Source organism: Neolamprologus multifasciatus, chromosome 7 (assembly GCF_963576455.1).
Source record: "Neolamprologus multifasciatus chromosome 7, fNeoMul1.2, whole genome shotgun sequence".
Taxonomy (NCBI): Eukaryota; Metazoa; Chordata; class Actinopteri; order Cichliformes; family Cichlidae; genus Neolamprologus; species Neolamprologus multifasciatus.
Window position 1 is genome coordinate 62,241,137 of NC_140445.1, and position 25,340 is coordinate 62,266,476.

At 38.6% G+C, this 25,340-nt stretch overlaps 1 protein-coding gene across 2 annotated transcripts; it reads right to left on the minus strand.

Annotated features, from left to right (window-relative positions):
* Window positions 1-1,386: 1,386 nt before the first annotated feature.
* Window positions 1,387-9,267, minus strand: th (tyrosine hydroxylase). 2 transcript variants are annotated; one of them, XM_085168230.1, is made up of 14 exons: window positions 7,152-9,267; window positions 6,794-6,889; window positions 6,482-6,685; window positions 5,673-5,847; window positions 5,487-5,575; window positions 5,310-5,377; window positions 5,163-5,213; window positions 4,351-4,496; window positions 4,071-4,206; window positions 3,674-3,743; window positions 3,532-3,588; window positions 3,189-3,284; window positions 2,963-3,096; window positions 1,387-2,363 (listed from the first exon to the last, which is right to left on the minus strand). In XM_085168230.1, exons 1-14 carry the CDS (start codon window positions 7,233-7,235, stop codon window positions 2,204-2,206), a joined length of 1,566 nt encoding a protein of 521 aa, XP_085024356.1. In that variant the 5' UTR covers window positions 7,236-9,267; the 3' UTR covers window positions 1,387-2,203. The 2 variants fall into 2 exon arrangements, with proteins under 2 accessions (XP_085024356.1, XP_085024355.1); XM_085168229.1 differs by lacking the exon at window positions 6,794-6,889 and having other exon boundaries at window positions 1,414-2,363; window positions 7,152-9,265.
* Between the last annotated feature and the right edge of the window lie 16,073 nt (window positions 9,268-25,340).

The following is a 25,340-nucleotide window of genomic DNA, read 5'->3' on the forward strand; positions in this document are numbered from 1 at the left end:
AGGTATTATATACTAAAGCACGCCCCTTACACCCACCCCACCCCTTGCTCCTCCTCTTCGCCCATGAAAAAAAAAAAAGGCCCAGAGACGTTTTATGAAAGTGCTTGAAGGGAGAATAAGAGGGTGAGAGTCACAAAATATGGAACACTTCCATGGGCATTTTCCACGTTTACGCACTGTAACCTACAATCACAATGTTTACACACAGGACGCAGACTGAACAAGAATAGGGGTAATTCCTTCGACTCCAAGAAAAATGTCAATGTCTCCGCCCTGCTGTAATTAAGATTAACATTCAGTGGAATCACTGTGGCCAAGGTTTGCGGCTTTCCTCAGACTGCGTAGATGCAGGCACTGGGGTCAAAGGTGCCTGACAGTGAAGGGGAGATAAAACTGGGGGATCATGCAGTAGAAAGCGGATGCAGCGGGACACCAAGTGGGAAAGTAGATGCAGGCATGTCTCAAGCCACACATATGATGGATGGTCATATGATGGAGAGTCAGCATTGAGACAAATGTGGAGACTTTTTTAAAAGCTTTACTAATGCATTAGTATGCACATTATGACAAATATGCATCATACAGTCCAGCAGCACTACTTCATGCAGATATTGAACAGGTACCATCAGAGGAGACAAAGAGTGAGCCATACTTTGACAATCTGATTTTAACATATAAACACGCACATTCACGTTATGCTTTATAAAACTCTTCGAGGGCCCCCTTATTTCAGTGTGTGTTCTGGTGAAGGTAACGATCCGGACGTGTCTTCAGACTCATACTGACACCTGCTGGTCTGGTTACGGTACCTCCGTTTGTTTGTCCTCCAGCTTTCGGCTTTCCAGCTTTTGTGCTGGAATGTTGAATCCTGGATTTGATCGCATCTTCTTACCTGAACAGAAGGAAGCGTGTCCCAGCAAACTCGTGTTCTCTTTCACAGCTTAACATTTCTCTCTTATGCACAGCTTTTCTCGGGGTTATTTCAAAACAGCACACACTGCAAAAAGTAGATCTTTTAAAAGTAGATAATATATAAACTTAATTTCTATATTATCTTTTCTACTCAGTTAAGCGACGATTATGCAGAAAAACAGTTTCAAAAATGGCTGATTTCTGATTTATTTATTTATTTTCAATAAAGCACATTAAATAGAGTTTCTATAGTGCATTTAGTTTCATTAAAATGTCTTGAGGTTGTTTGTGAGCTTTAGCTTGTTTTTAAGACCGAATAACGTCTCAAAACAGAAATTGGTGACAAGAAGAGAACCTTAAGAAGATTTATTCTCTCAAAAAAATTCAATAAATATGCTGTGATTTTATGACGAGGCAGGCTAAAACAGCTAGACAGCGCCCTCTTGCGATAGACAAATGTAAAGCAAGAAGCAGCCAGGTGTCGTTAAATAATAATTCATGCCAAAGTATTTCTAGGTTTTGCCATCAGCAATAAGAGCAAAAACCTATCAAATACAATGCTATTATTTATATTTTTAGTTTAACTGTAGGAATAAAAACTTGATAAATCACAGAAACGATAGTGAAATGTTAATTTGCAGTTCTTTATTATCTGACAGTTTGTAATCAATAGTTTATTACATAGAAACTTTTTTTTTCTCCCCTCCCCCTTTTTTTATTATGCATTTACACTGCAAGACGAAACCAGCATAAAATACACAATGCAAGACAAGAACAGCATATGAAAGCCATGGATTTAATTACTCAAATGCTAAATTCACATATTTGGAAAATAAAGCTTTTGACAGAGCAGTTACAGATTTTTTTTTTCCTAAATAAAATAAACGATCCAAATATACACCATTATAATTCTTTAATTTCAAAATATCTATACCATACTTATATAGTCTTCTTTTAATACATTCATTATCAGAGTTCCCCTTGATGTGACTCTAGATTTGACACATTTCTCAAACAACAAACTTTAAAAGCATGAATGGTCCAGTCAGTAAAACCCCATCATTTCACAAATGCGAGCATTTAAGATCTTTGGATACTTTGTCAGCGCTGAGTTTTGAGGTTTTAATGGTTGCAACCTCGCTGGCCAACCAGCCAACCACAACAAGCAAAACTCAGATTCACACAGCAGGTACGGCACAGAAATATGAACACATTGGCAATCTTCAACAGCGTGGACTCAGCTGAGAGAAAAGCAAACAACAGGCGGATGGTGAAAGACAGCGCATCATCATCACGATAGCACACTTAGGGCGTCTGTCAGCACTTTAAGCTCATCCTTCACACCTTCCAGGCCTCCTTGGATCTTCGCTGGGTTGTCCAGTACTTCAACACTGCAGGTATATGGATCAAATCTGACTGAGAAGGGACGCTTGATGCCAGCTACATAAGCCCTGGTCGAAATTGTAAAGATGTAAAGAAGTCAGAAACTTAAAGATCTCAAATCTGTCTTTTTGCTCCAACTGAAAGTATGGACTAAAGCAACCAAGCCTGCAAATTGTCCTTGTGTTATAATTTTCCATGTTGTACATGCATGCAAATTATTGAGACTGTGGATTCCACAACATAACAAAAACACTCCTATGTAATGATGCTCACAATGTTCTCTGTGCTCTTTCAAACATTCCAGGGCGGGTATTTTCTCATCCAGTGTGTCGGGGATGTCATGTGCTGCATTCTACTAGAGGCTGAATATTGTGAAAACACTCACTTAAGCTACTTGTTTTGCAGGGCAGCATTTGATCTGTTTGCCAAATAAAACTCCAGAGTTTCGCCTCGGTAAGGAAGACTACATTAGGAACAGCTGTCTTCTGGCTGCTATGGCTGACCTACAATAGTTTGTGGCCTCGGGGGTTGGCTGGCTGTTCTCTGACCTCGTCCTCAAATAACCCCTCTCTTTGTTGTTTTTCGTTGTTGTTGTTTTTTTACATTTTTTTTAGCAGTTCTGTACGTTCTTATGTATGTGTGCGTCTGGTACGATAAAGAGCAGTACCTGAATTTCTCCTTGGCATCTGAAAAACTCTCAGAAATAAAGTAAACAGGCTGGTATGTCTGGTCTTGATAGGGCTGCACTGCTGCAGCCTCTGGATCAAACTCTCTTGTCTCTGGTTCATCAGACAGAGAGTGCTGGAAGTTGGAAAAAAAAATGGAGAATTAGCTCACAGCTGTCCGTGTGTGCTGCATTAAAGGGAAAAACAAAACAAAACGTTTGAACGTACCACAAGTTCACCATAAGAGGAAAGCAGCCCAGCTCCATAAGCCCTCACCTCACCATTTTGTTTACATAAGCCATACTCGACCGTGAACCAGTACAGCTGATGGAAAAACAGAAAGGAGGTGACTGAGAAGAAGTATGGACAATCAGTGCATTAGTTACATGTTAGATTTTAGACAAGAGGATGTCCAAAGTAATGCATTTTGAAAGATATTTTAGCAATAGTTAATTCCATTGTTTACTATATGGGATATGTATCTTAGTTCGTGCTCGAAGCATGTGTGTTCACCGCAGTAATATTTATACAGTTTGTATGTGTTGTTTGTGTTCGAAGACAAAAGTCTTACTGTGGACAGTTTCTCAATATCTTCATCCGACGCCCCCAGTGAAGCCAAACCAAGGTTCTGTGGAAAATAATAGATCAGTTCTTGCTAAATAGCACAAAAGAACTGAATGATCTGTAAGGCTGCTAATCCTTGCAGCACTAACCTGTGAAAACTGGGCAAAAGTGCGATCAGCCAGCATGGGTACGTGGCCCAGTAATTCATGGACGCAGTCACTGAAGAGAAAGCAAAAGTTATTTCAATTCACGACAATGTTTGATCTTGAATGAAAAACACCACACAGTTCAGTTTGATTGGATGCAGACTTTATGATCACAAACTGGAAATTCAATCTGATTACATAACAGCTACAGAATGAAAGCAAGCTTGTTCTCTGAAGAAAAACAGCTTTTGCATATGGCAGCTTTTTAATATGAATTGTTGTTGCTATTAGCAGATGCTATGTGTAATTTCACTTGCATTTGTTTTTATGGAGTTATTTCTGATTGTATATTTTATAATTAGTTGAAGCGCAAAGCCGAAAGAGTCACAGTAGTACTCACGGTTCGGGGGAATGCATGGGGGAGGAAGCGTGTCGGATGTACTGGGTGCACTGGAACACTCGGAATGCCAAACTGGCCAGAAAATCTCTGGCTGAGAGCAGGCCCGCCACTGGACGCAGCGCAAATCCTGTGCGCTCTGCATGTGTGTTCAGGGGGATGGTGGTGAAGGGACAGTAAGAAAGAGAGAGAGAGAATCAAACCCTGATAGGTGGAGTCGACATTAGCCAAGCGTCTGTATTTACGTATCTTTTCTTTTCATTTTGTCTTATCCCATTTTTACCTTTGAGGAAGCGTGACACATCTTCCAGCTGGGGAATGTTGTCTGGGCTGTACCCACAATGCCTTTCTAGGAGACAAAAAGCCTCAAGGTATTCACTGCAGGCATGGGTGGTGTACAAGTCCCTCAGGGTTGAATATACTTCTCGCCTAAATCAAGATTTAATTACATAAAAATTGAGATTTCATTTATTAAAATCAAAATCTTGGAAAAACTGAAAATAAGCAAAACTGCAGTGTAGTTTTAGAGTTATGGTTAGTGTTATGCGCCTGCTAATTAACAGTGTTTAAATTGGATTTATCCTGCAATGTTTAACCATTTCAAGCAATTTATTTCTTACATCATATTTATAGAGCTCTTTTTTATTATGCTGTTTTTCTTGTATCGTATAAATCTTATTAAAAAGCACGTTGCTATAATTTTTCTACTTGGTCTGGTGACTAAATTCATTCATTAGTGTCTTTTTTTTTGTCCTAAACTGTTCAAGTAAAATATAAACATCTATTAACTTGCAAACAACACTTTGTTCTCAGGCTATGGATATGTTTTTTATTCAGACAAGCTCGAGCTGTCACCTCAAGTTTATCCTCGTGACACCCTCCATCTGAAGTTAATTTACCGAAGCATCCATAAAAGACAAATCATATGCAAATGACTCATTGGTTGGTGGGTAGACCACAATGTGTCGACAGTAAAACAACATAACAATGAACCGTATTTTAATAGATAAAAACATTTTGTGCTCACTACTTCAGACTTAACTTTTCATATCTTATATTATCAATATTAAAAACTAGCGTGAAAGGGCCCCTTACCATGTGCCAATCTCCGCCTCTGTGTATTCCACTCTGGGGATCGAGTGCCCACTGAGGACAAACATATGCACACAATTATTACATTTCAATTTTATGTCTATTTTTTTATGGTTGTGTGTGCAGTATTTAGGAAAACGCCCATCTCACTATCTGTATCTGAAGGCAATGTCACCAATCATTCTCCTCCTCTGTCTGTAGGCAGGATCTGTGTAGCCCTGTTTAAATCAAATATACCAAACACAGATCACATTTTCTGTAACAAACCCAGTAATGACAGCTATTTCTATTCAATTATTTCTTCTTCTTGGCAATGTCATTACTTACTGGATGGTCATGGTCTAAGTCTGGATCAAATTTGGTGACCAGATGATGACACCTATCCAAATCTGCAATTTTCTTTGGGAACCAGTGGACTAGTTGAGAAAACAGGGCGAAAAAAAATAAACTGTTCTGTTTTTTGCTCACTTCTACAGACTATTTAAAATGTTTCACAATTATTTCATCAGTTACATTTGACTTCTTTGGTGGTTTTGACATCCTCTGCGTTCCTCTTTATGGAGCTGATCAGGGTACTGACATCTGAGAGGTGCACCTCACAGCGGACAAAGTACTCCAGGCCCTCAAGGGTGTCTTTGACCTTCCGGCATGGTCGCGTCTCCAGGTGGTGAATCTTAGCTTCAAATGTCTGAAATACAGTCAGCAAGCTGAGATGTGACTGTGGTAGCAGAGATCCAGAGGTGAGAAGTATTTGTGAAGCACAATAACTGATTCTGGATGCACACTTTCCTGTTCAAAACATGGAATAACCCCCCACCCCGCCCCACCCACACATAGATTTTTTTTTTTCCAAATGGTTTTCTTCCATGACCTTTTTCGGTACTTCTGTGTGACTAAAATGTGTAACCAACTTTAAGAATAGCCAATAAAATATTATTCAACCTTTACATATCCACTATATTCCACTAACATAAAAAACATTTTACAATTACCTTGTTGTGAATCTTGACTACTTACCTACTATAAAACCGGTTTTAATTTTCCCACACTTATTGAATCCCTGTTGTCTCACCAGAAAATGGGTCATAGCTACAATATTAGAGTGCAAGTGTTTATAACTGTATTATTACCAACTATACACAAATACCGACCAATGGGAATCTTTGCAAAACAGCAAATCCAGTAGCTTAGTGTGAATTTATGAAGCATTCATAAATTAATTATTAACAAACAAAATAAATAGTCACATATAAATCAAAATAAATCTTTAAAATATTTAGTTACACCTTAGAACTCTATTAGAATAAATTGTGATGGATTACCTCGAAAACCTTGAGTGTCCGCGACAGCGCAGGTGGCTTGGAGTTTCTTAAAGTAAAGAAAATGTTGAGGAGTGCTTTTCCATCGTCCTCCTCAAACACTATCTGTTCACTGGCCTCTGCAGCCCCTGCCGCTGCAGCAGCTGCTTCCCTCTCCTTGCGCGCGTCCTCGATCAAGCTCTGGCGTCTACCGACGAATCTTGGAGACTGTTTTAAAGAGAGAAATTAAAGTTCTGCTTGTTACGATTTAACTGTAAGACAGTAAGAAAAGACAGACACGACACCACATGGACGTAACTGATGGGCTTTGCTTACTTTTTGGATGTCTCCCTTGATATTTGATGGGTGCGTTTTACATCTCCAAATGCGCATTAGATCGGCAATGCAATCAAGGTAAACCTTACGACATATCTAAGAGTAAATAGCGACCACAGCACACATTTTAGCAGATTTCAACTGTAAAATTGAAACGTGCAGGATTTGTTTTTCCTTCCTGGGAAGCTGTTCGTTTGAGATGTGCGCCAGACAGCGACGCTGCGTAATGAACGTCTTGCCAAGTTTTCTTTGTGCCATACAACAGTTTCCGTGATTTTTTAACAAATGACTCGACAGACAATCACAGATTTCTGTTTGTAATTTAAAACAAACTTGTGTTTTCTAAAATATTTCTTACCGTGATGGAATCAGATCTCTCCAGCTCGGACGCTGCTCTGCGGACGCTCTTTGTGGAGGATGTGGAGCTGGTTGAAAGCGGCATCTTCAGTCTGTATTGACTTAGCTTCTGTGGCAGAAGTGGTAGTATGGTTTTGGCGCTCTCTAAACCTCTCAGTCGGTGCTGTGTGCCCACAGTTTTTCTTTTCTTTTTTTTTCACCACGCAGGTTTCCCCTTTTTATGGGATCATTTGTTTGCCGTTTCTGACGTCAAACACGCTAATCTCAATCTAATCAATCAATGCGCAGAATCTATCAGTCTCGTCCCAATTTGGAGCGTGCTGTATAGTTTGAGACAGAGCTCTTTTTTGCAGATGTTTGGCACATTCTCATTGGCCTTTATAAATGCTCTTATATTTTCGAAATTTGGCAGGTAAAAAAGGCAAACAAGTTATTAGGGTAAAATTAGAAGTAAGAGAACTGCAAAATGCAATAATGTGCTTTGGTATATTGTATGAATAAATTAATATACCGTTTTCTTAATTAAGTTGTTTGCGTCATTAAACTTTAAATGAGTAAGGTGAAGCTGTGTGTTGAATTCAAGCAGCAGTTGGATACACTGTAGTCATTTTTAGACCATAATTTAAGCTTTGACCTCAGGGCTTTACGTAAAGGTTAGACCAGAGAAAAGTCAACTGTGGAAAATTAAGTCACTTTATCAGCTCAATCCAATCTCCACAGCTCCTCACAAATTAGATTTCATTTGGAAAAAAAAGGAAAAAGAAACACATGCACAGACAGAAGAGAAAAAGAACAACGCATTGTTTTCCTGTTTTGCCTGCTCTGTTTCTTACCTCAGCAAAAGCCACATCAAGTGAATTTGTACCGCTTTTGCCTGACGACTTTAGGGGTTAACATGATTGTGAGTGATGTACAGTGCCCAGAGGCAAGAAGAGGTAAAATGATTATTTGTGGACCTTTTGCCACTTGCTCTCACAGCAGCAACCATACAAGGCTGCAGAGGAGGCAGGTGGGGCCCCAGTGTGACTCTTACTTAAACCCGAACACACAGGCTCAAAATGCTAAAGAGCACTGATGTTGCCCTGGGCGCAGAAAATGCAGGTTGCTTCCTTAATTGAAGGAGAGCTAGTCTAAAGAAGTAAAGAAACCTGAAACAGACAGTACGATAGATACTACCATTCCCTTTGTGTGAGCCTACAATTCTGCATAGAAACAGTAAATTGGTGTATCTTTTTTTTTTTTTAAAGCTAGTTATGTATTTTTTTCCTCTATATCACGACCTTTTTAGAAAGGCATGACACAAAAGACTTGGCAATAGACATAAGGTTGACATTTATCCAGAGATAGGAATAATTTTATGCTATTTTTTCCATCCATGTCTTTCATGTGGTTTAATTCTTTCTTCAGGCAAATTACACTTACAAGGGGCCAAAAGTAGTTGAACAAATGACTGTAAAGCTGTTTCATGTACACATATAAATTATTTATTCATTAATAACTTAAAAATTAAGCAGGTAAAAGGTCAGGAAATGATTGCAAGGATTGTATTCTGCCTTGAATCCTCAAAAAACCCATCAAAGCAAGTGAAATAGGCAATATTTATACTGTATGTGAAAGAAAATCCAACAGAGCGATAGCTGGGGCATTAGAAGTGTTGAAATTAACAGTCTGGTACATCTTGTGAAAAGCAGAAAACTTTGGTGAGCTAGGCTACACAAAATGATATGGATTTAGCACAAAAAAGCAGTGGTGTATGGTCACGTGATCACTTCCATGGTAGTGAAAACTACCTTACATTAATTCAAGTAAAGAATACTTTCAAGAGGATGATGTGTTCAAGTACTGACTTCACTAAAGTAAATACAGAGGCCTCAGCAGAAGAGGCAAACCAATGATCAGTGATCCCTCTCAAGAACAGAAATCAATTAAGCTTTTTCAATAATAAAAAATAAATAAATAAAAACTCAGGCTAACTCTGAAAGAGAATATATTGGATAGCAGAAACTGAGTTCAATCATTACTGGAATGAGAGGAAGGATCAAATTTAGAGAAAGGACGTGAAACACATTTCTTTGGTTATCTGAGTGGGATTCAGACTTTAGAAATCCAGTATTTAAAACACATTTTAATATATGATGGTTTGTTCAATTATATTTGAAGTGCTAACAGACATATGTGTATAAGAATTGTTATTCCTAAATCTTCAATATATTTTTGTTCAGCCTGTTTAATTAATGCAGAAATTCTACATTTCATCTACATCTCACTTGTTTAATTAGAAATCTGTTCTGGTGACATACAAAGCCAAACTCATTAAGAGCATCACCTTCTACATAATTCCAGATGTAACTGTAAATTATAAGAGCTGCAAAAAAGATTACTTGATGTGATATCGATTAAAAGTTCTATTTAAAAAAAGTGAAGAAAGAAATGTGTTAAAATTGCAAGTAAACAAAAAACATTTGGAGTACATGTCAGTGTAAAAAAACGAATTTGGTAGCTCAGAGAATGAAGTATCGTGGTGCTCGAAATAGAGAAGAGTGTTCCGGAGAAGAATTGTATTCCAAAATACTAGAGATAAAACCCGAGTTTATTTAAGTACAACCAAATTCAGCGTGTCTGGGGAAGGACAGCAGAGCTACAGGCTGAATCAGGATGAAGATAAACTGATATCCATGCCTTTCCTCCCTCCAAATGTCTGCTTCCTGTGTCAGCACAATTTATCAAGACCATAGCCCACTGGACATCACATAGAGAGAAAGCACTCTTGATTTCCCCTGCTATTTATGTAACAGAAAGCCTGGCTCTGACATATAGTATGCATTATTTCTAGCCATTAATTTTGAAGTGATATGGTGTAGTCTAGCCATTTCTGTGCCGATGGCAGTAGCTTCCCCTCGATCTTATTGTTTTCTACAGTTTTCCCTTCCCTGATAACTCTTAGTCCCCTCTTTTGTCTCTCTTTCTAACAGGACATTGTTACTGCTCATCCAGTCAACTTACATACAGCCACTAATCAAGTCCCTGTGCACATATGCACTAACTTCACTCTCCACTATTTACCAGATCTTTCAGTTAGCATAAGTGACACTAATGCTAAGGGTGAATCTAACCAGGTCAAGCTGACTCAGCCAGCTGAGTAATCCTTGTTTCACTACATCTCTGATCTAATTCATGCTTTGACCACTAATTGCGAGCCTCACCGAGCTCATAACTACTCTGTGTCCACCTGCCAGCTGTCCAGTTCTTAGATCCATTCCTTACTAACTAGTAGCTATTTGCCAACCTGCCATGTTCACTGCTTAGCTCACATTAAACCTGCCCTCATCTTCCTCCCAGCCACAACTTTAATGAAGCTTCTCTTCCTCCATCTTGCCATCCCCTTGCACCTTCTCCTCTTCCACCACCCATTTCTCCAGCCAGACCATCGTTTGTTCCTGATCTTGAACCTATCACTCTGGATTTTGTCTCTTGTCTCTTGCATTTCTGTGTAAGATGACATTTAATCAGGCTTCTAACATTTTTTCAAAGCCAAATACAAAATTCATTATACTTTGGGATCATTAAGGGGAATAGCTCTGACCTGAGTAGCCTCTGTTTTTTTTTTGTCTTTTAAGGAGTTAGCTTGTTATTTCAAGTGTCTGTACATCTACATCATACAAGGTCCCACAAATCCTACTTCTGCTTTTTTTCATGAGTTACAATAAAACTTAAACTCTGTCATGCTTTTTAGTCCCCAAACACTTTTTAGTGATTTATGGTCATGTCAGCAACAAAAGCCTAACTATTCAAACTTTTCAAACTATTTTCATGCAGTCTAAACATATTCTAAACAACAGGTCAGATTTTCATCAAATCATGTGTCCAAAAGTTAGATAAAAGCAGCAATTTGTCAAGATTTGATGCTTTCATAAATCAAGCAATTTGCTCAGTCATCAAAATAGTTCCATGATAATTTCATTTTTAATTGAAAAATCAATTGATTAATTGAGCTAATTTTTCAAATTGAAATTCTCATGATCTCATGATGAAATCTACGTAACAAAAACACATGAAAGGAAACAAGGAAACCAGGCTTAAAGGAAGAACCAGGAATAAGTGGTGGACTGGTAAACAACAAAAAACACAAAAGATGAGGAAAAAGCAAGGTGAAGCAAGTGGCCTGCAATGAGAAAGGAGAACCCTCAGAGGTAGCAGATTTGGACTCAGGACAAGCTACAAGGGAGGCAGAGGGCCTGGAGCGAGAGCTGTCAATTTAAGGAAAGGTGTGAAGGATAATTATTAAAGAACAAGAAAAAGAAAACTGCTGAACACAGAAAATCCAACATGGCTATCTGACATTTTCATCTTATTTCACATCATGTGTTCTTACCGTAAAGTTCCATGCAGACATAAATGAGAATGAGGAAAAGAAATACCATTTCATTACAAAGGCTGGAATGTAATGGGTCATTTATCTGGATGTAAAAGATAAATGAGAAAAAGAAGATGACTGCACAATTGCAATAGTTCCTGTCCTGGTCCAAATGAGTAAATATCAGGGTATCAGAGTGTTTTGGAAACTGTTTGGAAAAACTTTGTAAATGATCTGACTTTGAGGTTTTGTTGATTGAGATATTCTTTCCTCTTTTTGGCTCACACCTGTTCACTGTGTACAGTAGCTCAACAGCAAAGAAAGTCCTTTTTGGCAGCATTTAGCTGGGCTGACTCATTATCACTGCTGAGTTGAATACCAGGTATCGAGGTACCTTTTGTTAGAAACACTGGACTTGAAGAGCCACTACCTCTGTGGATGTGTGTTGGATGCGTCCACAAATGACACCAGGATGATAATTATTACAATTATGTATTGATTCAGCTGCAGCATTGTGGCTTTGTGAGTGTCAGCTGTATAATTGTGGGACTTCAGACGGGCTAATTGCAGCTAACACGACCAGCTGGGCTATTATTCATCATCCTCCACATTTCTTTTCTCTCTCTCTGCTGAACAATGCTGGTCACCTGTGTGGGGGTCAATGGACTCATCTAGTTGATGAAGAAGAGAAACAAAATAAATGCCCTATTAATTGTAATATTGTTGGGTAAACAACCTCAAAATGAGGCCATCAGCTTGTAGTGCCTCCTTTGTAGCCAGCAAGACCCTTATGAACTTGCATTTAAAAATGTGCACTTATTTGATTTATATGATGTGTATTCAAATCCAATATGGCCGGTATATGGGTGATAAACAAATGGGTGTTTTAATGTTTCCAAACCTTAAAAATTACAAAAGTTCAACAAGAACTTTGCAACTGACTGAAGCAACAGTAGGTGCCTCTCAGTGTTACATTTTCTTTCTTTTTAAATTTGTTTCTCATCTTCTACGTGTACGGTATGCAGAGTAAGACTGATACCATCAGTAGCGCCTGCCCCACAGTTTGAGAATTAGTATTAAGAAAAGCTGCTTTCAGCTGTGCCCAAGGGGTAACCACAGCAGGTAGCTCTGCATATTTGATTTGGAAGATTTTTTAAACATGATGCCCTTCCTTATGCTGCCTCCAAGGGATTTGTATCTCCTCACAGGCAAGAACTAGAGATCTTTCACTTATTAGATAAATCAATAGCAGTGAAACACTAAGTCTATCATGTTTTATACAATATTTCACTAAAATCACATTTCTTCAAAAAAAGAACCTCTTGCCCTCCTTGCTTTCAAATATCGCAGATGGTCTTTGCAGTTTGAAAGTAGTGTGATGGAACTGAAACTTAAAATAATGAAAAAATAATAAATCACAAATACATTTTGTGACTTGCAGTTCCTCAAAAAGTTGTTTATAAGGAAGTTGTACTGTGAAGTTCTTGTGGACACAAAGTTTCACTCACAGTTACCTACCAAAGCACTTGAATGCTGCTAAATTTAAAGCCTACCAATGTGCTAGACTGCTTTTATAAAACATATATAAACCATTTTGAACCCATACTGTTGACAATCATCATTTCATAATATAGGCCCTTTTTTACCTGCTTTGCTGACACTGCTGCATTTTTCAAAGTGCATTTTGCTTATCTGATACCAGAAGTCACAGGGCAAATGGCAGGATACACCTTGAGCAAGGTGTCTGTCACAGGGCTAACACATATAGAAACATCCACTCAAGGTTACACTCACACCCAATTTAAAAATCGCTACTTAAGCTAACCTGCATGTCTTTGGACTGTGGGAGAAGAACTGCGCAGCCCTGGGGAGAACATGCCAACAAGTGGATCTGAACACAGGACATTCTTGCTGTGAGTGCAAGCCAGTATCCCACCACCTCATCTCACCATTCCCAATCTCACCCACAAACCTATGTAAATACCTATATAGTAGGGGTGCAACAATACTCGTATCGATATTGAACCGTTCGATACAGTGCTTTCGGTTCGGTACACATACGTATCGAACAATACAAAATTTTTAATTTATTTTATCAACTTTCCTTCTGACGATGCTGTCTGTGCTGAGACCTCAGTGGATCTGCGCTCGACAGTGCAGCCTAGGCGGAGTAGTCGAACGCAGATTCACTGAGTGCAGGGCAAGCTAGCGAGACAGAAGTTAAGCTCTCGTTGCAACATGGCAAATTGAACCTCCCCCACCCTCATTCAGATCTGGCGTTTGGAACTATTTTGGTTTTCATGTGACGTATGACCCTGAAGGTAAGCGCGTCATGGACTAAAGTAAAACAGTATGTTGGATGTGCCGTGCAATGCTCAATTACATGGGTGGGAACTAGTGTGTTAGCGCAGTTAGCTCGTTAACGTGTTGGCCGTCCAGCCCCACGCACGGGGCGATCCGCGGTAGCTCGTTAACGGAGATTTGCCGTGTTGTGGCGTTAACGTCAGATTAACGCTGACAGCACTAGTGGGAACACAACGAATATGACTGCACATTTACTCCGACATCATCCTAGTGCAAAGACAAGTGGAAGCAGACAAAAACAACAAGCACGCATGCTACAAACTTTACCCGAGTCATTTAGACAGCCATTAGCACATGATTCTCCTTATGGGGACCTGATATGTTTAATATGCTGCTGAGAATATAGCCCAGAAGAAGCGTATAGTATAGCTTTTATTTTGGAAAGAGCCATTTCTCTGTAATAAACTCTGTTTTCCAAAGATGAGTGATTTCTTGATCAGATAGATTTATTTTTTTATTACTTTGTTGTTTCAGCAACATTAAATTTAAAAACTGTACTTTTGAGTTAAAATATATATTTATAATTTTAATAAATGACAAATTAAAAAGGCATGAACATTTTTTTTGTATCGAAAAAATATCGAACCATGACACCAAAGTATCAAACCGAACCGTGAATTTTGTGTATCGTTGCACCCCTACTATATAGTATTATTATTATGTTATTGTATTGTGGCCTTCAGAGTCAGGTAGAACTAAATCAATTCTTATGAGAGATTTTGAATTTAAATGTTAGAAAATTAGACGACGGATGGCTGGACGGATGGATAAGGAGACAAAATTCGATATTTATAGCAATGACATTAACTTAAAACTCTAAGAAGTTAATATTTTGCAAAGGAAGCATGATCTAACTAATTTATAGTTTATATTTAATGACTCAAACACACTTTTTACCCCTTGTTTTTTTAAAGAGAATGTATGACTAGTGATGACTGTTATTGTCCTTCCATGTATTAAAATACAGCTGCCAAGTGGAATGAGTAATCATCCAGAGTGCTTCTCTATTACCTCTTTCTGCATGTGTAATGACAGCAGTGACACAGAATGTTCTTGGGGTGGGGGTGAGGTTGAAAAAGCGGAGCTCAATGGTTCATGTTGACTGACGTCATCACGTTGGTGCCATGGTGGGCGATAATTATAACTGTGGCAGCGACATAACCGTGCGCATTACCCACACTACCAGCAGGCTGCTGTAACCCCATTATGATTATTGGAGTCTTTCCAATCACACTTTAGTTCATTCTAGTTTTTAAGTCATCTAGGCTGTTGGCCTCAATCGTAGTTTGTTCTTGCAGAGGCACAAACATCCACACAATGTGCAAATGTAATTTCATGTTTATGGCTGAGCAAGGTGATTGAAGGTTTCTAAATCAGGCGCAAAGACTAAACTAATCATAGTTTTCATTGGGAAAAGACACATTACACGTGTCAAATGAATCTCAATGGCCATTTAGAAGAGGAACAGCAGATTATGATGGTAAGGAAAGATGTTGAGAGAAATTCAAACTCTCAATAGCTTATTTCAAAGCAAACAGGGGCTTTAACCTTTTAAAGTGTTTGTTGATTATTCTCTGCCATACATATCAGTGCTCAAGGATACACGTGCTTTACATGTTTATTGGTCTTTCTTTTCTTTTTTTTTGAAAGCATCCTGTGCTTTTCTAAATGTCATATCTGATAAGTCTGACTGTGGTCCGGATGCATTCAAATATCTATTGTGTTTGTCATATTAGAAATGCTCAGCAGGAGAAATTTTCACAAAGAGTTCTGAGACCACTTGTGGTGATTGATTTTCATCAATCACTATAAGTGGTCGGAGAACTGGTCACAAATAGCACAAATAAGTTTATTGTTTTGTTTACTGGCCACTTGGAATAAAGGAAAAATGAATATTTCAATTCCAGGATTTATAGCACTATAAAATAATTTGTAGTTTCCTTTTTTTCTCCTTAGATATACATAATACATGTTGATTTGTTAAATCTACTGACCTGAATTGCATTTCAAGCATCTGACTTAAAGTTAGGGAGAAACTCACTTTAAATCCCAGACTAATGTATACAAATACGACGCTGTCTGTAAGTACGTTTTCACTAGCCAGCGCCAGTGACAAAGAAGCAATTCGGTGATGCTGTAGCTTTACCCATTTCCCCTCCAGCAGTGACACAGAGCTTTGTAGCTGGAGAGACTCCTAATTAGATTTACCTTTCCTAAATGGGCCCGAGTCCTCTAGTAGCCTGGAGGGGCCAAGCTTCTGCAGCCCATGATGAAAATCAGCAAGCTGGAGCCTCAGCTAAACCTACTGCTACATTTGCCTTTTCTGCCATACAGCCATTTGTTGTTTAAGCCATTTATGTACATGCATGAAAATGGATGCTTAAGATATAGATATTAATGTGATAATAGTGGGGTAGTTTTTATACACTGATTTTAAAGTGGCAGTAATCTCATGAAAAGGTAATATGGGTTGATATTTTAATATATTAGGAGACCTTTACCATATAATAAAGGCAAGCAGGAGTACTATATCTCCTCTGAGATATGTAGTTCGCAGAATAGAATAATGCAGGGAGCATAAGTTATAAGTTATACCACGGCATTATTCTTTGTTTGAAGGCAACATGTTTAATGCTGTGGCCTATTTCCTGGAAACACTTGTGGTAGTTTCTATTTAATATTAGCAAATGTATTTGATTCCCTGTTAATAACCTAATGAAGCAAACTTCAAAAAATCTGATGATTACCTGGAAACTTAGTTTTTAGTATAATGACCATAAATCAGGGCTGAAAAACGTAAAACTACACATTTCTATTAGATTTCATAATAATATTTCCTTCCTTCCTTCATCTGAAAACCAGACAGAAAAAAACATGTCTGAATCAAACATGGGTGTTACGGCTATTTTATATTTCACCACTGTCAAATAAACTGTTTATATATAGTGATGCAGGCAAAATAATGGTATAGCTCTTTAAATTACAGTTCAGAAATGTAAATCGATGAATAAATACACAGAATATACAGTACTCTGGCCCCATAAGCATGCTCCTATCACACTTTAAGACCTATGAAAGGAAACAAAAGCAAAACATCATCATATTTTAACCTCTGGGCCTTTTGGTCAGTTTAGCTTAGTTTCTTCTTACTAATAAAATGATGAACATGAATTAGCACGGTGGCACGGTGGTTAGCACTGTTGCCGCACAGCAAGAAGGTCCTGAGTTCAATTCCACCATCAGGCCGGGGTCTTTCTGTGTGGAGTTTGCATGTTCTCCCCGTGTTTGCGTGGGTTCCCTCCGGGTACTCCGGCTTCCTCCCACCGTCCAAAGACATGCAGCTTGTGGGGATAGGTTAATTGGATAATCCAAATTGCCACTAAGTGTGAATGTGTGAGTGAATGAGAGTGCGAATGGTTGTCTGTCCCTGCGACAGACTGGCGACCTGTCCAGGGTGTACCCCGCCTCTCGCCCTATGACAGCTGGGATAGGCTCCAGTGCCCCCGCCACCCTGAAAAGGAGAAGCGGAAGCGAATGGATGGATGGATGAATTAGCATTTAAATTAATAATCAGTTTCAGCTTTCAGGCCTATCTTAATCAGTGTGCTAATTCACACGTTTTTGCATACAGTTCACAACATTTTGCAGTCATGATTCCTGGTTATCACACAACAATTACCATAGTTATTTCTAGATGATGGGGAAACGGGATTAAACAGAATATCTGCATTGTTATCTTTAGGATGTTGGGGACCTAAGGTACGATTTAGTTCATCGTATTAATTATCCTGATATGTTAAAAGCATCAGTAGATATTTTATATAATATGAGAACATGGATTGTGTAATCCTTCACTGAGCTTTACTATTGACAGCAAACTGTAACTGCACAGACTTAAATACATATGGATCCTGACATTAGACTTGAATTGAAAACACAAGCACCATTTTTCCAACAATTTGAAGTACTGTGCTCATTATTTTTCACATTTGTATCAGATGTCAAATGTATAAGTTGCAAAGAACACATTGTGTTTTCCAGGCATCACTTGTATTTCTTCATCTTGACCTGATAAAACGATTTTTAAAATTAAATTCATCCATCCACTTATCCTTTTCAGGCTCGCAGGGGGCGCTGGAGCCTATCCCAGCTGTCATAGGGCGAGAGGCGGGGTACACCCCGGACAGGTCGCCAGTCTGTCGCAGGGCCAACACACAGGGACAGACAACCATTCGCACTCACATTCACACCTAGTGCCAATTTGGATTATCCGATTAACCTATCCCCACAAGCTGCATGTCTTTGGACGGTGGGAGGAAGCCGGAGTACCCGGAGGGAACCCACGCAAACACAGGGAGAACATGCAAACTCCACACAGAAAGACCCCAGCCTGATGGTGGAATTGAACTCAGGACCTTCTTGCTGTGCGGCAACAGTGCTAACCACCGTGCTGCCTAAAAATTAAATTCAGTTCAGTTATATTTGCAGTCATCTCACCCTAAAATATAAGGAAAAGAATCACAATTTCAGTCTTCTCCTGAGAGGGAAGAGCACTATGGCAGAACCAGGCTCACAGCATGTTGAGAATTTCTAGGTACTTTATAAATATTGATGTCCTTCTATTCATCCTCTTTTGTTTAAAGTATCCTATTCTATTGAGAGTGAATATAACTTTCTGTTTAAGAGAAGCAAGAATGTAACAGCATGGCATTCAGAGGTAAAAACAGAAACTTGTTGAAAACAATAAAATGTGTACATCTGGGTAAGTTACAGGAAAAAATACTCTAAAATAACAGTGCCAACACAGATCTGGTTGGCAAAAGAGAAAAAACATTCAAGGTTTCGGGGGTTATATAAAAGATCGGCCTACTGACATTCACAGGAAAGAGTTACCTGTACTTAAGGACATAAAACCTAATAATTAGCTTTATTTTTTAAAGATATTGCTATATTGGCACACTAATACTGTTAATAAAAATGAAAATGATCAAACATTAAAGTAAGTGTGCCCTTGACAGAATATCCTTGGCTGTCCAAATTTGAATGAAAGCAGTTTTGTCGTCAATGTTTTGATGTTAAAATTATAGCGAAGTATAACAAAAGCACTAAAACTGCCATTGTGGGTGTCTGCTCATGTGATAGCAGGTGTTATGGACATTTTTTCCTGCTAACTAAAAGGTTTAGCTGTCGCTGCAGAATTAGACTGATGGAGGACAACGAGCACAACAAAACAAACAAACAAGATGTCATGATTGAAATTGCTTATTGGTGCAGATTAAAGTAAATTGCACTCAAAGTGTGGAAAGCGTGAGTTGGATTGACGGCTCTGCTGAATTTGTTTTACATGCACATCCTTCTGATGCAGCTGACTCACAGGAGATATAGTACTTCTGCTTGCCATTTTTTTCATCCTCCCTACCATCCTCACAAACACACACACGTTCACTCAAGACCCCCTCCTGTGAATAATGACTGCAGCTGTGTCAATGCAGCAGCTAGCCATGTGTGCGCTTGTTTGTGTGTCTTATATTGATGGCTTTTTTACAGTCAGTGGGGATGTGTGTGTCTGTCTGATTATGGTGTACAGATAGGCCATTACCCACGCGTTACGAGTAGAGGGGCTTAATGGACAACACAGGATGCAAGGGCAGGCTAGCTCGTAAATATTGTCCTGTCTTCCAGGCCATATCAATACTGTCAACTGGGAGTTGGGCCACTTCATTTACAAAACCAATACCCCATTGGGATGAGGTGGCCCAGTGAATGCAGTGTTCAATCAAGAGAAAAAGACAAAGTCAATCATGGCATCCACTTTCACCGATGATTCTTTTCTTCTCTTGTGTGGATGTGGATAGGTTTGTGTGTTTAAGTGCAACGTGAACAACAGAGGCTTTGACCAGCTTTGCTGGGTCCAAACCAATCTTATTGCAAACTGAGATCAATAGAAGCAACACAATATTCATTATGGAGCTTTTAAATAATGCAAAGATATTATTGCAAATCTATGTGTAGCATAAATTTTTGAAATTTAACCAATAAGGGCAGAGAAATTGACAAGCCAATCTGTGAAAATGTAAGGTTCAATGATTCATTTTATTCAAGGTCACAGAGTTTTGAGGTTCTCTAAGTATGTAATCTAGTAGAGGGTAACAAGACAACTTTGCCATCATGTCACCGTTTAACGCCAAACGCCACCTTCACAATCATATCTGTCAAAGATTATCAGCACATGTTTAACTGGCAAGAAAAGTGAATATATACAGTAGAGAAATTGAGCTACAAAGACAAAATTGATTAGAAATGTTTACAGACTGCAAGATTTCTATTTTTGTTTTTAGGAACATGCAGCATATAACAGTCACTGAGAAAAACAGAAATCAGTAAATCATGACTGGATTAAAAAAATCTGACACCAGCAAAGGTGAGTCAAGTCATGGAAAATGACAAAATTACACATGGTGGAAACTATTTACATTTAATGCCTACATGTAATTTGGTATTCTTGAACAAAATCAGAGCTTTTTCAAACATTTAATAAATAAGATTACTTCTGTGGAAAAAAAAACAAAACAAAAAACAATTACTCCACTGGTCTTAGGATTTTAATTGCCTAAAACTTACTTTCAGCTGCTCCGTTGGCATGAGGGGTCACAGTGAGTAGTTCAGCATTTTTGCAAGACTACTGACAGGGACTAGAAAGAGAGAGCATATTTCTCCTGTTTTGGCTTCGCTTCATTGCCTCCCTGTTAAATCCAGAATTGAATTCAAAATCCTGCTCCTCACATACAAGGTCTTTAATAATTAGCCCCATCTTATCTTAATGACCTTATAGTACCATATCACCCTATTAGAGCACTTTGCTCTCGCTCTGCAGGCCTACTTGTTGTTCCTACAGTATTTAAAAGTAGAATGGGAGGCAGAGCCTTCAGTTTTCAGGCCCCTCTTCTGTGGAACCAGCTTCCAGTTTGGATTCAGGAGACAGACACTATCTCTACTTTTAAGATTAGGCTTAAAACTTTCCTTTTTTGCCAAAGCATATAGTTAGAGCTGGACCAGGGGACCTGAATCCTTCCCATGATGGAGAGTATTTCTTCTTCAGTCACCTTTTTCACTCATTATGTGTTAATAGACCTCTCTGCATTGAATCATACTTGTTATTAATCTCTGTCTCTCGTCCACGGCATGTCTTTTATCCTGTCTTCCCTCTCATACCCCAACCGGTCGCAGCAGATGGCCGCCCCTCCCTGAGCCTGGTTCTGCCGGAGGTTTCGTCCTGTTAAAGGGGAGTTTTTCCTTCCCACTGTCGCCAAAGTGCTTGCTCATAGAGGGGTCATATGATTATTGGGTTTTTCTCTGTATGCATTATTGTAGGGTCTACCTTACAATATACAGCACCTTGAGGCGACTGTTGTTGTGATATGTGAATAATTGAATTGATTTGAATTGATTTGTCAGAGGTTTATGCCAGATGCCTCTGACACCTCACCTGTGACTTTTGCTTGCAAAGGAAATGCATTCCCTATTATATAATGGAGCCACAAGCTAATATTGATTAACTAATGAATATTAACTAAAGAAAAAGTGATTATATTATTATTTTGCTGATATTTCTATACTTTAATGAAACATGCAGCTTTCATCCCGAGTACAATTTTGTATTGCTTCAATGCTTATTTACTGTCCTTTGATCACTTAGTTTTCAGTCATTCTAAATGACTATTATTTACCTGTTTTTAAATCATAAAATTAAAATATATCAGGGTCACTTTGACCGCAGTATAAAGAAATTAAAATAAACACACAACCAGCCCAGATATGGAATCTCTCCAGTATGCCTCAATGCCTCCTTCCAGTAGTACAAGCCCAAAACACATAACTTAGGAGGTACCCAGGAGGCGTTATAGTCAGATGCACATACTACCTCAGCTGCCTCCTTTTGATGTGGAGGAGTAGCGATTCTACTCTGATCCACTCCTTAATGATCGAGCTCCTCAACCTATCTCTGAGCCTGAGCCAACACACCCTTCACCAAGCCAAGCTCAGGTGCATCTCTTATATCCATTAATTTATTCTTTCAGTCACTACCCACAGCTTGTGACATAGGTAGGAATGTAGATTGATGGTAAGTCAACAGAACCACATCATCTGTGAAAAGCAGACTCAAGAGGAACAAGGATCAACTAACCCTTCACAATCCACCCACTGGCTGCACCTAGAAATCTTCTCCATAAATACTATGAATAAAATAGGTGACAAAGGACAGCCTTGGAGGACACCACCCATCAGGAATGAATCTGATTCATGGCTATTAATGTAAACCGAGCTCTAATTATGACCGTACAGAGACTGGAAACAACTAAATACACTCAAACCAAGCACACACTACATATTGCACACAATCTGCCTTATACTGTGCTCAGCATATGTGCTTTATGTGCGTTATTTGCTTTCATAATCACTTAACAGACTTAAAAGCACCCATAGCACACCTTAATATCAACAAAAACATTTGACTATGTAAGCCAGAGGCTTAAATAAGACAGGCTTCACTGGCCACTCCTTAAGGAGGTTCTTCTGACAAAAAGAAACACTGCAAGAAGAATGGGCGAAGGCAGTCTATAATATTTGTATGTATAAATTGTGTGTTTCTGTAACAGGGGGATTTAAAATGTCTTATTTGCTAATCTAACAGGCGATTTCTGGTACATTAAGATGAACAGAATCAGCTTTTTGGGAATTCCTTATCTGGATGATTAAGAATCTATCAAGCAATTTAAATGTTCAGGTATAAGGCCTGGACTAAAAAAGTGGAAAAGCAGCTATTGTCCAAAGGAAAGAAAGCCGATTCCTCAAGACCATTTAAAAAAATTAGAAAGTCTGATTCACTGGGAGACAAAAATCTAAAGAAATGAAGGGTTGTTTCCAGTTTTACTTATCGCTAAGTATTGCCAGGTATCTATGTATGTGCCAAAGTGGCCCACACACTCTTTGTCTATACTTTCAGATCTGACTTGCTTCCAAGAGTTTTTCCTGCATTCTTCACACGCACATGGTAAAATCTCGTATCGCATAATGAAACGTGTGAACACACAGCTGAACAATGAAGCGGGACCACTGCATGTAACACCTGATGTGTGCCTCTGCTTCCCAAGTGGGAGGACAGGAGAGAGAAAACTGAGATAAGATGAAATCTGGGAGTTATTACTTGACAATTGGCTGTGAAGGACACCCTACTTCTTGCCCTGCGGGTGTTATTATTGTCTAAAAATGTGACTTTGTCTGAGATTTCAAAGTGGTTGCAATAATGTTGCAAGCTTTCAGATAAATAGATTTTCCCCCTTTTTATGGCTAACTCAAATATCTACATTACATTGGTTGGTAGTGCACAATGTGTTTGTCTATACATTTATAGTATAAATTGGCAGTTATTATACAGTTGTTTCTAGACCCCTGGCTCTTCCCAAATGCTATACAATCACATTTGATTTCTTCTGTAAGTACAGACCCTGCTGGTAAATGTCACAATGTGACAGGCACAAAGTCTGGTCACAACAATCCTACCCTTAGGGGCCCCAGTGCTGTCACTTCCTCTCAAGTGCGTAGACTACACTGCAGTTGATAGTGAACAGAAAGAAGACCAGATTTAAGTGATTTTATGTCTATTGCACTATTTCCGTAAATTTCAAACAGAGAAGAAAAAAAACCCCTTAATGTTATAACAGCGGGATGTGGCATATAAATAGTCTCTATGATCATTACCAGTTTAGCCTCATGACCTGTTCTGTGAACTTGTAAAAGAAAAGATTGAATTGAACTAGTTATTTCTAAATTTTTTAAGACAGGTGATTTATTAAGAATGATGATATCAGGATGAGATAGGTGTGCCAATCCAAGCTACACATATTTAAAATTTCCGTTCATGTCATTTCCTGGTTCCAGTAAAGACAATGATGATCTCTGACAAAACAGGCAAATGTTACCCTTTGTCCTAATGGATACGATAAAACTGTATGCCAAGGGCAAGCATGGCATCAGCTCATTGACCCAACTCAGTAAGATCTGCAGCAAAAACAGGCATGTCATTTAGGGTGCATAAGCATGGCCACATGGCAGCAAAGATGGGGAAGATGATCGAGATTAAAAGGATGACACTACCAGAAGGCAAGCGGCTATCTGCTATCCCACAGGTCAACGTGAACAATAGTGAGGATGCAAGGAGATCAGCCACAGCCAAATACTAGAGATGCTTTGGTGACAATGGGCTTTTACTTCAGAAGTGTGTTTGTTGCTGTCACATTTCAACCTCTCTATAACATCCCCCCCCCCCCAAAAAAAAAAGACTCAGAGCTATAACATGTGTTTATTTCATTATTATTTGTTTTATTTGTACTTCTTTTTTTTCTTTTTTTTTTACAAAATTTAACATTTTAATTCTTCCAGATGTTTTCCTGACTATAATGAAAACAATGAGTGTTTCACAAATGTTATTTGGAATGGAAAACACTCATCATTAATAATCTTTTAGTGGCTTATTAATATATTTATACAACATTAGAGTCTCTTTCTGTGGGTAAATACCAAAAGAGTCACTATCTCTGACAAAATGAGTATATGAAGCCCTCTTGTGGTCTACACGTGATCTGGCCAATCACTCAGAACACTCACTAGAATTTAATTGAATTTGCTTGTCTCTTGTGCCAAAACATTTGCATTTCTCCTATTGCAAAGTCCTACATTTAATTCTGTAAGACTTAAAGTGCCCTAAAATGTAGTCATTATTAATTACATCCAAAAGTACTCAGCAATACTGGTAACCTGAGTTATACCTGTCCTCTGAAATCACATGATTTTTAAATGCAGCTTTGAAATATACAATCATAAACACGCTGGACTATTTAAAACATAGATTTCTAAAACTACAAGCCACCTTAGATTTTCAAAACTGTGGTTGCATTATGCCATGTGATGTGTAGATGAAGGCTGAAATGGTTCCAAATATCCATCAAATAAAACTCAGGCCAGGACAGACACCAATGTGGGATTTATAATTGGCTCTTGTGAGACATTATGATCATATCAGAAAGCATTTATCAAGAGAGTATTTATCTTGTCTAATGAAACATCTGCAGGCTGGACACTATGTATAGGAGTTTTCATGCAAATCTTATATTCATTGTTCCACAAGCTGTTATCTTCTGGGTGCAAGATAAGAACTTGTGCATGCAAGAACATTTGCATTTTTAAAAGTAATGATCCTGTGAGCATGCTTAACTTCCCCATACATACATACAAATGTGCACAGAAGATGATGACACTGTTCTGACAAGAAAACAAGTCTTTTGGTATGAAATGATTATCTTGTGTGCGTTTGTGTTGCACGTACACAAGATGTACTCTCAAGAAATGCTTGTTTGTTTGTTTGTTTGTTTGTGTTTTTATCAAACCCTGATAGGGGTTCCTAGAATTAGATTA

Coding starts and splice junctions, on each gene's coding strand:
- th (XM_085168230.1), bottom strand. CDS start 7,235: ATGCCGCTTTCAACCAGCTCCACATCCTCCACAAAGAGCGTCCGCAGA. Junction 4,497..5,162: donor GAGGCGGAGATTGGCACATG/GTAAGGGGCCCT, acceptor ATCTTGATTTAG/GCGAGAAGTATATTCAACCC. Junction 2,364..2,962: donor GATGCCAAGGAGAAATTCAG/GTACTGCTCTTT, acceptor AATTTCGACCAG/GGCTTATGTAGCTGGCATCA.